The 14,107-nt window shown below is 47.1% G+C and overlaps 1 protein-coding gene across 1 annotated transcript; it reads right to left on the bottom strand.

Moving 5' to 3' along the window:
• Window positions 1-977: 977 nt before the first annotated feature.
• On the bottom strand, window positions 978-4,865 carry LOC140407865 (zinc finger MYM-type protein 1-like). The gene is made up of 2 exons (XM_072495086.1): window positions 4,809-4,865; window positions 978-3,555 (listed from the first exon to the last, which is right to left on the bottom strand). The coding sequence occupies exon 2, from the start codon at window positions 2,194-2,196 to the stop codon at window positions 1,030-1,032; it is 1,167 nt and encodes a 388-aa protein (XP_072351187.1). The 5' UTR covers window positions 2,197-3,555; window positions 4,809-4,865; the 3' UTR covers window positions 978-1,029.
• Window positions 4,866-14,107: the final 9,242 nt, after the last annotated feature.

A 14,107-nucleotide genomic window follows, 5' to 3' on the forward strand; every position in this document is an offset into this window, starting at 1 on the left:
AAAATTCCCCTTTTGATGCTTGTAATCTTGTGATGGGTTCACCTCTGTCTAGCTGCAGTCCATTTGAGAAACATTAAGGGCTGGATTCTCCGGTCTCCCAGCCACATGTTTCTCGGCAGCGAGGTGTTCACTGGCAGTGGGATTCTCTACTCCTGTCGCTTGTCAATGGAAATTCCCATTGACGCCACTCCACACCGCCGGGAAACCCATGGGTGGGGGTGCACAGCCGACCGGGACAGGGAATCCCAAAGGCCGGCATATTTAATACCAATTTTCTACCTTAAAAGTTGGACTTTGCTTATGCTACTATTGTCTAATTTGAGTATTGCTGAAAACTGAGACAAGTTGTCAAACTTTTTAGCTTGCACTCATCAGGACAATTCACAAGAATACCAAATGTAAAGGGAACCACAATTTATACTGCATGAGAAAAGAGTGCAATTTATCTGTCTAATTTATCTCACCTTTTAATTCCGTGCTGCCAATCTTGTCTCCTGCTGTTTGAAACTGGTCATGTCTGCATTATGAGCCTTGGGCATCCAATTGGGCTTCTCAGTACAAAGAAAACAAGAGAGACATTTGGCCTGTCAAGAGTCACTTCTCCCATGGACCCAGTGGTGGACCTACATTTTTGGGGCCCTGAAGCTTGAACTGTTATGGGGGCCCCTTCGCAACCAGCAACGAGGTCTGGGTAACCACTGTTATCTTCGTCAATGGGGTTGTTCCATGACAGATCACCACAAATTTTTTAAAAATTTAATCACTACATCTCAGATTTTGATTAAAATTGTTGTACTGGATTATCTCACGTCAAAGTCACTGGTATGAATAAACATTTCCTATGCCTTATAGTTTTCGAGTTATGGGGGGATGAAAATTAGAGAAATGTTATATACATGCATAATTCATCATAGAATGATGAAATAAAACAGAAAAGACCACAGTCAATATAATCTTTTATTTTAGACACTTATGAGAATACATACTACATGAAGCACATTTTACAAAATACTCTTTTTTCTGTTTTTTCTAGCAACATACAGTTTTGTAATATGAGAGCTTCCTTACACTGTCATTTTCTAGAGACAATATGCATAAAGAATTCAAGCGCTCTTCAGTTATGGTAGACTGAAATTTGTTCTTTATAAAGGATAGCTTTGAAAATTTCCTTTCTGCTTCACAGCTCGTGATAGGCATTGTCAAGTACAGCTTAAGCGCAGTAGTAATATTGGGGAACACTTCAATTAGGTGTTGCTCACAAATAAGCTGAAGAACATCTGCGCATTGCATTTTAGATGGCGTGTTTACTTCTGTGCGCTGGGATTTCCTAAGGTGCAAATATTCTTTGAACTGATAACACTCGTTTACTAATTTGTGGTCAATATCATCTTTGTAATACGATATTATAAGTTTAGTACTGTCCTCATCAATTTCAGAATTGTTCACCAATTCTGAAAGGAACTTGAACCTTTTCGCAATCTGCTCATATGGGTCAATCCTCTTGCGTAACTGGATTATCAAGCAGTCATAGAGTTGATATAGAACTTCTATCCTAAATTTGTCAACTCCTCTCAAAGAAGCAATACCACTTGTTCCATCTGAAAATTTCCTTGTAACAATGCGTTTGGAAGCATCAGAATAACTTGAGGTGATATCTTCACGCAAACCTTTTGCTTCTGATTCATAGTGTGCAATCCTATCGGCTGAATTTTCTCTGAGTTCTTTAACAAACGAAAGTAAAGATGATAGCAGAAGATAACCTTCAAATACATCAAAACCAGAGGTTTGGAGTTTCCTACTTGTTTTGTTGAAACGCTCCAGCACGTCTTCCCAAACAACTGTTAAAATAGCATCTTCCAGCTTTACCAACTTGTGGTATAAATTCTTTGCATCTCGTTTACATTCAGGCTTCTCTTCTGAGTCTTCAAAAATATGTTTGAGAGTTTGTAAAATACCCATATATCCATTTTTAATTGCCCGGACTGCTTCATAGTGTGCAGACCATCTAGTTACACTTAAGCTCTTTAGAGAAAAATGTAGATTGCCCTGTGTGCTTAAAATCCCCCATCTTCGTGGAGATCCAGAAAAGAAAACATACAGCTCCTGCAAAATAGTCAACAACTTCAGGTACAGTAGACACTGCCTTTTCTCCAACAAGGTTAAGTGAATGGGCTGCACCTGGTACATAGTCTGCATACCTGTTAATGTTTTTAAAGAGTGCTTGCAGCCCTTTCTCTGATCCCTTCCTCTGATCCCTTCATGTTAGATGCATTATCGTAGGACTGACCACGGATATTTTGTTCATCCAGGACTTGTTGTATTTTGTTGAACAAGGTCGTGGATGAATGGTTTTCTATTGTTAAAAATGTTAAAAATCTCTCTCAGGGTTTTCCATTCTAGCAGTATCGAACCAAAATTACCAGCTGGTCAACATGTGTCAGGTCAGGTGTAGAGTCAACAATAATAGAGTAGTATTTGGTGTCTAGGTTGTTGATTTGATTCGCAATTTCATCTTGCACATGTTTTCCCATGATTTCTATCAATTCTTCATACACTGGTTTGGATAGGTAAGTAGCATTTACTTTTTCATTTTTACATTTCTCGAGATGTTCATGTAAAAATGGGTCGAACTCTGCAATAAGTTCAATGGCCCCCATGAAGTTTCCATTATTTGGTGAGCCCCACTTCTCTTCATGACCCTTAAATGCCAAACCTCTTTCACTTAAAAATTTTATAACAGCTACAACTCTTTTCAGTACTTCAAAATAGTACTGTATGGTTTTTCTCATCTGTTCTTCAAGTTGCTGATCCACAGTATTTTTATTTGACTTTCTTGTTATCCAACACAACATCGCCCTCTTATGTTCCATGCTGTCTTCATGATTCTCCAGAGTTCTGAGTACATTCATCCAGTTACCTGTTGTAAGTGATGTTTGGCATTTAGAAAAAAGTTTGCAAACAAAACAGTATATAGAGCCTTTGCTCTTTGAGTAAACTAACCAGGATCTCATCACAGTCTCGCCATTTTTCAATCTTTTTTCAAAATATTTGTTTGAGAAACTTCTGTTTTGCTCCTTGTAAACCCTGCTTGATTCGGTATATACATCATCTGGTTTTTTATTTTGAAAAAAACCTATGTCTTGCATTAAACAATTCTGTATGAAATCATTATCAACTATTATGGGCCAGTTTTCGAGGTCACTGTATTCTTTGAAATCACTGAATTTGCTTCCTGTTTCATGTTTCTGCTCAATCTCTGCTTGTTCCGCGGTACTTTAATGTTGACCACTGTGATTGTCATCTGTACCAAAAGCGTTAACAGTGGGTTGAATATTGCTAGAAAGAGCTCCCACGGTTTGTGCACTATCACTGGCTTCAATGGTGTTTGCTTGGCTTGTTTCAACTGTAGGTGTTGACAAACTTGACATTGCAAAATAGTTTGTTAGTTTTTGACATTTAGAAATTTCGGCAGATCGCTTTTCATTGAGTTTGCGTTTTTGGCATCCACTTAAGTACTTTCGTGAACTCATTGTTATTCCTCTAGGATCTTGATCTCTGTTAAAAAGGGAAAAAAATTACATTAGCCACAGCAGAACAGCCAACTTACCGCGACACTCCACCTTTACAACATTTGTGTTACTGACTCTCAAACTTTGGGATTGTTGAATTATATACAACAAAAAATTAATCAATTTGAGTCGTGCGACTATTGTCGAATGCTTTGAAAGGAAAACATTTTAGGTCTACTTTCTGAGAAAGGTTTTTTTAAAAAAAAACCTTCACAGAAAGTAAAGTGCCATTTTTAAAGATTTATAATAAATAAGCTAAATAGGCTGAATTAGGCTGTTCAAGCTAGTCTACTCTGGGCTAGACTAAGTTAGGCAAGACTAGGCCACCAAAACTCATAGGCTAAGGTAATGTAACACAATTTTACCATTATTTGAACACTTTTCATAATAAACTCCTATAATTTATCACAAATTCACCCTTTTATTACGTTTTCATAAATACTTGTAACATAGTATTAGTCTAGGCTATGCGGTCGTAGCCTGCCTTCCGTTCACCTCTTCATAAAAACAATAGGCTTAGGCTAATCTAACACTATTTCACCTTTATTACTTACCTTACTTTTCTAAATATAACATTTATTTTTGAGTAGGTAATTAAAATATTGTACCCTTATGAACACTTTATTGAAAAAACTATTGTCTAGATCGCTATCACGAGTGCTATCACATTGAAAATTCACGTTAGCATTGTGATTGCCTTTTCAACGGCTCCTCTTTCTTGTTACGACACGTCATCTACTGTTTGTATTGCTGTCATAAATGTTAATAGTGTTTTAAATTATTTATAATTATTTTATATTAAATATATTTAGAATGAAACATCCTTAATTTGAACGTTTTTTCGTTTACGGCTAGCCTACATGATACTTTAATAACCTTTTAATTTTTATTTTAACTATTATTTTGTATTGAATTACACTAGATTATTAATATTATTTTTTTAAAAACCCTTCTCATACAGTAGACCCCAAATTTTTAAGCAATGTGGACTAAAGTTGCTTTTGGTGCCCCTCCAGGATTAGGGGCCCTGAAGCTTAAGCTTCATTAGTTTCATAGTAGATCCGCCCCTGCATGGACCGTTAATATCTGCTCCATTTTAAGGAAAAATGAGTAAAACTGGAGCATAGCCTAACTAATCAAGCATGAGGGTGAGAGGTGGCCATGGTGGGCTGCTGGAACAACCATATTGTGATCCACATTTCTGTTTAGCAAGGTTTTTATTGGGGAATGCAGCCTTACCGTGTTTTTCCTTTAACTTCTGGAGCTAATCTTATGCGTCCTTTGGTCGATAATACAGATCCCTGAATGACAATCAAACAAAACTGCAGTATTTTTATACATGACTACTGCTGAACTCTAACAGGCTGTCTTGCCCACGCCTAGCTCCATTGGCAAAGGAGACACTGATTCCTGTAGGAGTATTTGATAATCTGATGCAAAGCTCAAGTTGGAGGGTGAGTGATAGTGAAACTGGTAAAAGAGATAGAGGGAGAAGTGCTATGGAAGAAATGAGTCTGGACTGAATAACGTCAGACTCCCTTATCTACTGCAGAAAAGTAAGACAATATATCGAACGAATAATATTATAATTTAATGTTGAGTTTCACATAGCATCCAGAAACCATTTCAGGTCCACTCTTGTGGATTATAATGCAATTTAGAGCGCCCTGATTAAATCCCAGCCATATTGCTTTCTCCCAAACATCCATAATTGTATTTCTAATTCCCAATAGAGTGCAAGATATTCACATAGAATAAAAAAAACTGCTATTATGTGTGATGTTTGCAATCTTATCGCTGTCTTCACTACTTCTTGTACGCTGGCCAGGACAGATTTGCATTGGTCATGAAAGAAGCTGTCAAAATGAAAGGTGGTGTGAAGCATGTATGTGCCTTCATGACTACCCCTGCTCTGCATTATTTCAACAACCACTTACATTTCTATAGCACCTTTAACATGATAAAACCTCCCCAAGTGCTTCAATCGAAGATTGGCACTGAGCCACATAAACTGGGTGGATGAACAAAAACTCGATCAAAGAGGTGGGTAAAGTTAACTCATCCACCCCCATCACATCGGTTTTTGACATAACTCTAGGCAACTTCAACATGGCAGAAGTAACTTTCTAACTCGGTGGGTGAATAAATTTCAATTCCTGACATGGGGCGAAATTCTCCCGAAATGGCGCGATGTCCGCCGACTGGCGTCCAAAACGGCGCCAATCAGACGGGCATCGTGCCGCCCCAAAGGTGCAGAATGCTCCGCATCTTTGGGGGCCGAGCCCCAACATTGAGGGGCTAGGCCGGCGCCGGAGGAATTTCCGCCACACCAGCTGGCGGAAACGGCCTTTGTTGCCCCGCTAGCTGGCGCGGAAATGACATCCCCGGGCGGCGCATGCGCGGGAGCGTCAGCGGCCGCTGACAGTTTCCCACGCATGCGCAGTGGAGGGAGTCTCTTCCGCCTCTGCCATGGTGGAGACCATGGCGGAGGCGGAAGGGAAAGAGTGCCCCCATGGCACAGGCCCGCCCGCGGATCGGTGGGCCCCGATCGCGGGCCAGGCAACCGTGGGGGCACCCCCCGGGGCCAGATCGCCCCGCGCCCCCCCCCAGGACCCCGGAGCCCGCCCACGCCGCCTCGTCCCGCCGTTCAAAAGGTGGTTTAATCCACGCCGGCGGGACAGGCAATTTATCGGCGGGACTTCGGCCCATCCGGGCCGGAGAATCGAGCGGGGGGGCCCGCCAACCGGCGCGCCGGGATTCCCGCCCCCGCCGAATCTCCGGTGCCGGAGACTTCGGCAACCGGCGGGGGCGGGATTCACACCAGCCCCCGGCGATTCTCCGACCCGGGGGGTCGGAGATTGACGCCTATGATCCTGATAGATTGGCTCAGGGTGATATTTCTCGCGATAAAGGTTCCTTGGTATTGTACAATTTAATCAGCGCTGCCAATAACGTCCAGAAAGAAATTGCCGCCAATCTTTTACATTTGTCACGTCCATATTCCTCATTAAGCTTTGCAACATGAGCACCATCTCTAACTAAGCTGAATTTAGTTCTGGCATGGTACAGCAACTGGGGGGTGGTTTAGCCCAGATGGCTAAACTGCTGGTTTGTGATGCAGAGTAAGGTCAACAGCACGGGTTCAAATCCTGACTGAGGCTATTCATGAAGGCCCCACCTTCCCAACCTTGCCCCTCGCCTGCAGTATGGTGATCTTCATTAAATCACCATCAGTCGGCTCTCCCCCTCAAAGGGGAAAGCGGCCTATGGTCACCTGGGATTATGGCAACTTTACTTTCTTACTTTACAGTTTGTTAATCCAACAGGCAACAGGTTTGCACTGAGTGCTGAATTTGGTGCATTTGAGTGCTATAGTGAGAGTTTGGTGACTGAGGGAGTTAGGTGAGGAGGGAGTAAGGTGCTCCTTTCATTTCATTTCCTACATTTCCGCAAAGAGCGAGAAGGGAGCCAGGAGTTTACAGGAAGTGTAGCTGACTGGGAGCAGAGTCGGAGGGCGGAGATCTAGTTAGTCCACACAGCAGCTATATTCTGTAAGGTAAGAGGGGATGGAGGCTAGGCCAGTTGCATGTTCCTCCTGTAGGATGTGGGTGGTGAGGGATACCACCGGTGTCCCCGCTGACTATACCTGCGGGAAGTGCACCCAAATCCAGCTCCTCAGAGACCGTGTTAGGGAACTGGAGCTGGAGCTGGATGAACTTTGGATCATCCAGGAGGCAGAGGGGGTTATAGAGAGGAGTTACAGGGAGGTAACCACACCCAAGGTACAGGACAAGAGTAGCTGGGTTACAGTCAGGGGAAAGAAAACAAACAGGCAAACAGTGCAGGGATCCCTCGTGGCCGTTCCCCTTCAAAACAAGTATACCGTTTTGGATGCTGTTGGGGGGGATGACCTACGGGAGAAGGCCCTAGCGGCCAGGTCTCTGGCACTGAGTCTGGCTCTGGGGCTCAGAAGGGAAGGGGGGAGAATAGAAAAGCAATAGTAGTAGGAGATTCAATGGTTAGGGGAATAGATAGGAGATTCTGTGGTCGCGAGCGAGACTCCCGGAAGGTATGTTGCCTCCCGGGTGCCAGGGCCAGGGATGTTTCGGATCTCGTGTCTTCAGGATCCTTAAGGGGGTGGGGGAGCAGCCAGAAGTCGTGGTGCACATTGGTACCAACGACGTAGGTAGGAAAAGGGGTGTGGAGGTAATAAACGAGTTTAGGGAGTTAGGCTGGAAGTTAAAAGCCAGGACAGACAGAGTTGTCATCTCTGGTTTGTTGCCGGTGCCACGTGATAGTGAGGCTAGGAATAGGGAGAGAGTGCAGTTGAACACGTGGCTGCAGGAATGGTGTAGGAGGGAGGGCTTCAGGTATTTAGATAATTGGAGCGCATTCTGGGGAAGGTGGGACCTGTACAAGCAGGACGGGTTGCATCTGAAACAGAGGGGCACCAATATCCTGGGAGGGTGGTTTTCCAGTACTCTTCGGGAGGGTTTAAACTAATTTGGCAGGGGAATGGGAACCGGATTTGTAGTCCAGCAACTAAGGTAGCCAATATTCAGGACGCCAAAGCGTGTAGTGAGGCAGTGGGGAAGAGAACACTAACAAAGGAGAGTACTTGCAGACACGGAGATGGGTTGAAGTGTGTATACTTCAACGCAAGAAGCATCAGGAATAAGGTGGGTGAACTTAAGGCATGGATCAGTACTTGGGACTACGATGCGTTGGCCATCACGGAAAATTGGATAGAAGAGGGGCAGAAATGGTTGTTGGAGGTCCCTGGTTATAGATGTTTCAATAAGATTATGGAGGGTGGTAAAAGAGGTGGGGGGTGGGGGTGGGGGGGGTGGCATTGTTAATTAGAGATAGTATAACAGCTGCAAAAAGGCAGTTCGAGGAGTATCAGCCTACTGAGGTAGTATGGGTTGAAGTCAGAAATAGGAAAGGAGCAGTCACCTTGTTAGGAGATTTCTATAGGCCCCCAAATAGTAGAAGAGATGTGGAGGAACAGATTGGGAAACAGATTTTGGAAAGGTGCAGAAGTCACAGGGTAGTAGTCATGGGTGTCTTCAACTTCCCAAACATTGAGTGGAAACTCTTTCGATCAAATAGTTTGGATGGGGAGGTGTTTGTGCAGTGTGTCCAGGAAGCTTTTCTAACACAGTATGTAGATTGTCCGACCAGAGGGGAGGCCATATTGGATTTGGTACTTGGTAATGAACCAGGGCAAGTGATAGATTTGTTAGTGGGGGAGCATTTTGGAGATAGTGACCACAATTCTGTGACTTTCACTTTAGTAATGGAAAGGGATAGGTGCGTGCAACAGGGCAAGGTTTACAATTGGGGGAAGGGTAAGTACGATATTGTCAGACAAGAATTGAAGTGTATAAGTTGGGAACATAGGCTGTCAGGGAAAGACACAAGTGAAATGTGGAACTTGTTCAAGGAACAGGTACTATGTGTCCTTGATACGTATGTCCCTGTCAGGCAGGGAAGAGATGGTTGAGTGAGGGAACCATGGTTGACAAGAGAGGTTGAATGTCTTGTTAAGAGGAAGAAGGAGACTTACGTAAGGCTAAGGAAACAAGGTTCAGACAGGGCGCTGGAGGGAGACAAGATAGCCAGGAGGGAACTGAAGAAAGGGATTAGGAGAGCTAAGAGAGGGCATGAACAATCTTTGGCGGGTAGGATCAAGGAAAACCCCAAGGCCTTTTACACATATGTGAGAAATATGTGAATGACTAGAGTGAGGGTAGGTCCGATCAAGGACAGTTGCGGGAGATTGTGTATTGAGTCTGAAGAGATAGGAGCGGTCTTGAACGAGTACTTTTCTTCAGTATTTACAAATGAGAGGGGCCATATTGTTGGAGAGGACACTGTGAAACAGACTGGTAAGCTTGAGGAAATACTTGTTAGGAAGGAAGATGTGTTGGGCATTTTGAAAAACTTGAGGATAGACAAGTCCTCCGGGCCTGACGGAATATATCCAAGGATTCTATGGGAAGCAAGAGATGAAATTGCAGAGCCGTTGGCAATGATCTTTTCGTCCTCACTGTCAACAGGGGTGGTACCAGGGGATTGGAGAGTGGCAAATGTCGTGCCCCTGTTCAAAAAAGGGACGAGGGATAACCCTGGGAATTACAGGCCAATATTTTCGGGGGCAGGGTCCCTCCCTCCCTTGCCTCATTAAAAGTCCTCACTAGCAGCGGGGCCAACAGGTCTACATATTTCCTGTAGAACTCAACCGGGAACCCGTCCGGTCCCGGGGCCTTCCCTGCCTGCATACTCCCCAAACCTTTGCTCAGCTCCTCCAACCCAATTGGTGCCCCCAAACCAGCCACCTCCTGCTCCTCCACCCTCGGGAACCTCAGTTGGTCCAAGAATCGTCGCATCCCCTCTTCCCCCGCTGGGGGCTGGGATCTGTATAGCTCCTCATAGAAGGCCTTGAATGCCTCATTTACTTTCGTCGCACTCCGCACCGTAGCTCCCCTTCCATCCTTGACTCCACCTATTTCCCTCGCTGCCATCCTCTTACAGAGCTGCTGTGCCAGCATCTGACTCACCTTCTCCCCATACTCGTACGTCGCCCCCTGCGCTTTCCTCCACTGTGCCTCTGCCTTCCCTGTGGTCAACAGGTCAAACTCCGTCTGGAGACGTCGCCTTTCCCTAAGTAATCCCTCCTCAGGGGCCTCTGCGTATCTCCTGTCCACTCTTAAAATCTCTCCCACTAACCTCTCCCTTTCCATGCCCTCTGTCTTCCCCCTATGAGCCCTGATGGAGATTAGCTCTCCCCTGATCACCGCCTTCAGCGCCTCCCATACCACCCCCACCCGCACCTCCCCGTTGTCGTTGGCCTCCAAGTACCTTTCGATACACCCCCTCACCCTCCCACACACCGCCTTATCTGCCAGCAGCCCCACATCCAACTGCTACAACGGGCGTTGGTCCCTCTCCCCTCCCAACTCCAGTTCCACCCAGTGCGGGGCGTGATCTGAAATGGCTGTGGCCGAATACTCCGTTCCCTCCACTTTCGGGATCAGCGCCCTGCCCAGAACAAAAAACTCTATCCGGGAGTAGGCTTTGTGCACGTGGGAGAAAAAAGAAAATTCCCTGGCCTGCGGCCTGGCAAACCTCCACGGGTCCACTCCCCCCATCTGATCCAGAAACCCCCTAAGCACCTTGGCCGCCACTGGCCTCTTTCCGGTCCTAGATCTGGAGCGATCCAGTGCTGGGTCCAACACCATATTAAAATCCCCACCCATTATCAAGCTTCCTACCTCCAGGTCCGGAATACGCCCCAACATGCGCTTCATGAATCCGGCATCATCCCAGTTCGGGGCGTATACATTTACCAATACCACCCACGTCCCCTGCAACTTACCGCTCACCATCACATATCAACCTCCATTGTCCATGACGATATTCTTGGCCTCAAACAACACCCGCTTCCCCACCAATATTGCCACGTCTCTGTTCTTCGCGTCCAGCCCCGAATGGAATACCTGTCCTACCCATCCCTTTCTTAACCTGACCTGCTCCGCCACCTTCAAATGTGTCTCTTGGAGCATGACCACGTCTGCCTTCAGTCCCTTTAAGTGCGCGAACACTCGCGCCCTCTTTACCGGCCCATTCAGGCCCCTCACATTCCACGTTATCAGCAGGATTGGCCCCCCCCCCCCCCCCCCCCCCCCCGGCCGACTAGCCATCTCCTTTTCTCGGCCAGTCCCATGCCTGCACCGCCCTCACCCTCCAGTCCCCCAGACGGGAGACCCCCGCCCCGACCATCTCTTCTGTGTCCCAGTCCCCTTCGGCCAGTGCAGCAGCAACCCTTTTCCCCCCACCTTCCCCCCCCCCCTCCCCACTAGACCCGTGTCTAGCTTTTTTGCTCCCCCCATAACACTCCCGTAAGTCAGCTGACACCTGCTGACCCCAGCTTCCCCCGCCATCCCATTGACCCCCCCGTGTGGGAATCTCCCAATCAGTGTGTGTTCCTCCATTCCCCCCCCCCCCCCCCCCCGCCTTTCGTCCCTGGCGCGGGAAAAAAACCCGCGCTTTCCTAAGCCTGCTCCGCCCCCTCTGGCGCAGCTCCTGTCGCGGCCTTGTCTCATTTCCCCCATCCCCAAGCCTCCTCTCCCTCCAGCACCAGCGCCCACCTTCTCGTACCGTCTTCTCACCCAGTCTCTTTCCCCATCCCCATCTCTCCCCCAGCCCGTGGAACATTTCCTGCGTGTGATTAACACCCTATGTACAACAAACATCAAACATCCCTCCCACCCTCACAGACCCTCAGTTTGAGTCCAACTTTTCAGTTTGAATAAAGGTCCAAGCCTCTTCAGGCGTTTCAAAATAATGGTGTTGATCCTTGTATGTGACCCACAATCGCGCTGGCTGCAGCATTCCGAATCTCACTCCTTTCGGATCTCCGCATTCTCCCAGCTGCTGCTCCGCTCTTTCTTGGCCCATTTCAAGACCCTCTCTCTGTCCGTGAAACGGTGAAACCTCACCACAATCGCCCTTGGCGGCTCGTTAGCCTTGGGCCTCCTCGCCAGCACCCGGTGTGCCCCATCCAGCTCCAAAGGCCTCGAAGGGGCCTCCGCGCCCATCATCGACTGGAGCATCGTGCTCGCATATGCCCCGGCATCGGCCCCCTCCACTCCTTCAGGGAGACCCAGGATCCGAAGATTCGTTCTCCTCGACCTGTTCTCCAGGTCTTCGAATCTTCCCGCCCACCTCTTGTGCAGTGCCTCGTGCACCTCCACTCTCACCACCAGGCCCAAGATCTCATCCTCGTTCTCATTGACTTTTTTCTGTACCTCCTGGATCTTTACCTCGTGGGCCTTCTGGGTCATCCCTAGTCCTTCAATCGCTGACAGCATAGGTGTCAGCATCTCCTTCCACAGCTCCTCGAAATAGAGCTTGATGAACTCTTGCAGCTCCGGCCCGCATTTCACTTTATCCCCGGCCGCCGCCATTTTGTTTTTCTTCCCTCGCTTCTCCCGCTGCTCCAATGCCGCTTTTTGGCCGATTCGCTTCTGGTCTGGTCCATAAACGGTGAAGGGGGACCTCACTCTTCCCTTCCCACACGGAATGTCTTCAAAAAATTCCCGTTGGGGCTCCTCTAGAGAGCCCGAAAGTCCGTGATCGCGGGAGTTGCTGAATCGTGCGGCTTAGCTCCGCATCGCCGCAACCGGAAGTCCGTTCATACATCTTTGAAAGTTGCCACTCTAGTGGATAGAGCTGTGAAGAAGGCCTATGGTGTGCTAGTGTTCATTAACAAAGGGATTGAATTTAAGAGCCGTGAGGTGATGATGCAGCTGTACAAAACTTTGGTAAGGCCACATTTGGAGTACTGTGTACAGTTCTGGTCGCCTCATTTTAGGAAGGACGTGGAAGCTTTGGAAAAGGTGCAAAGGAGATTTACCAGGATGTTGCCTGGAATGGAGAGTAGGTCTTACGAGGAAAGGATGAGGGTGCTCGGCCTTTTCTCATTAGAACGGAGAAGGATGAGGGGCGACTTGATAGAGGTTTATAAGATGATCAGGGGAATAGATTGTGGTAGTATGTATTAGGGGTCATGTGGGACTGTGAAGCCGTGATGCTATTGGCTGACAGATCCCGGGTCCTGGTTGGCTGTTGATCCCTAGCTCCGCCCTGAAGGCGGAGTATAAGAACCCGGGCTTCTCTCCGCCGCTCCAGTCTGTTGCTGAACTGCGGGGAACAAGTCACGCTTAATAAAGCCTCATCGACTTCATCTCTATTCGTCTCTCGTAAGTCATTGTGCGCTACATAGATAGAGTAGACAGTCAGAGACTTTTTCCCCGGGTGGGACAAACCATTACAAGGGGACATAAATTTAAGGTGAATGGTGGAAGATATAGGGGGATGTCAGAGGTAGGTTCTTTACCCAGGGAGTCGTGGGGGCATGGAATGCACTGCCTGTGGAAGTAGTTGAGTCGGAAACATTTGGGACCTTCAAGCAGCTATTGGATAGGTACATGGATTACGGTAGAATGATATAGTGTAAATTAATTTGTTCTTAAGGGCAGCATGGTAGCATTGTGGATAGCACAATTGCTTCACAGCTCCAGGGTCCCAGGTTCGATTCCGGCTTGGGTCACTGTCTGTGCGGAGTCTGCACGTCCTCCCCATGTGTGCGTGGGTTTCCTCCAGATGCTCCGGTTTCCTCCCACAGTCCGAAGAAGTGCAGGTTAGGTGGATTGGCTGTGATAAATTTCCCTTAGTGTCCAAAATTGCCTTTAGTTTTGGATGGGGTTGCTGGGTTTTGGGGATAGGGTGGAGGTGTTTGACACTGGATAGGGTGCTCTTTCCAAGAGCCAGTGCAGACTCGATGGGCCGGGTGGCTTCCTTCTGCACTGTAAATTCTATGATAATCTATGATTAATCTGGGACAAAGGTTCGACACACATCGTGGGCCGAAGGGCCTGTTCTGTGCTGTATTTTTCTATGCCTAGTTCTTATAGTTGGAGGCTGCAGGGGTCAGCAACAGACGGCCTGCACAAACTTTCCTTCTTGGGGCA

The sequence above is a fragment of the Scyliorhinus torazame genome, chromosome 2, assembly GCF_047496885.1.
Source record: "Scyliorhinus torazame isolate Kashiwa2021f chromosome 2, sScyTor2.1, whole genome shotgun sequence".
NCBI classification, from domain to species: domain Eukaryota; kingdom Metazoa; phylum Chordata; class Chondrichthyes; order Carcharhiniformes; family Scyliorhinidae; genus Scyliorhinus; species Scyliorhinus torazame.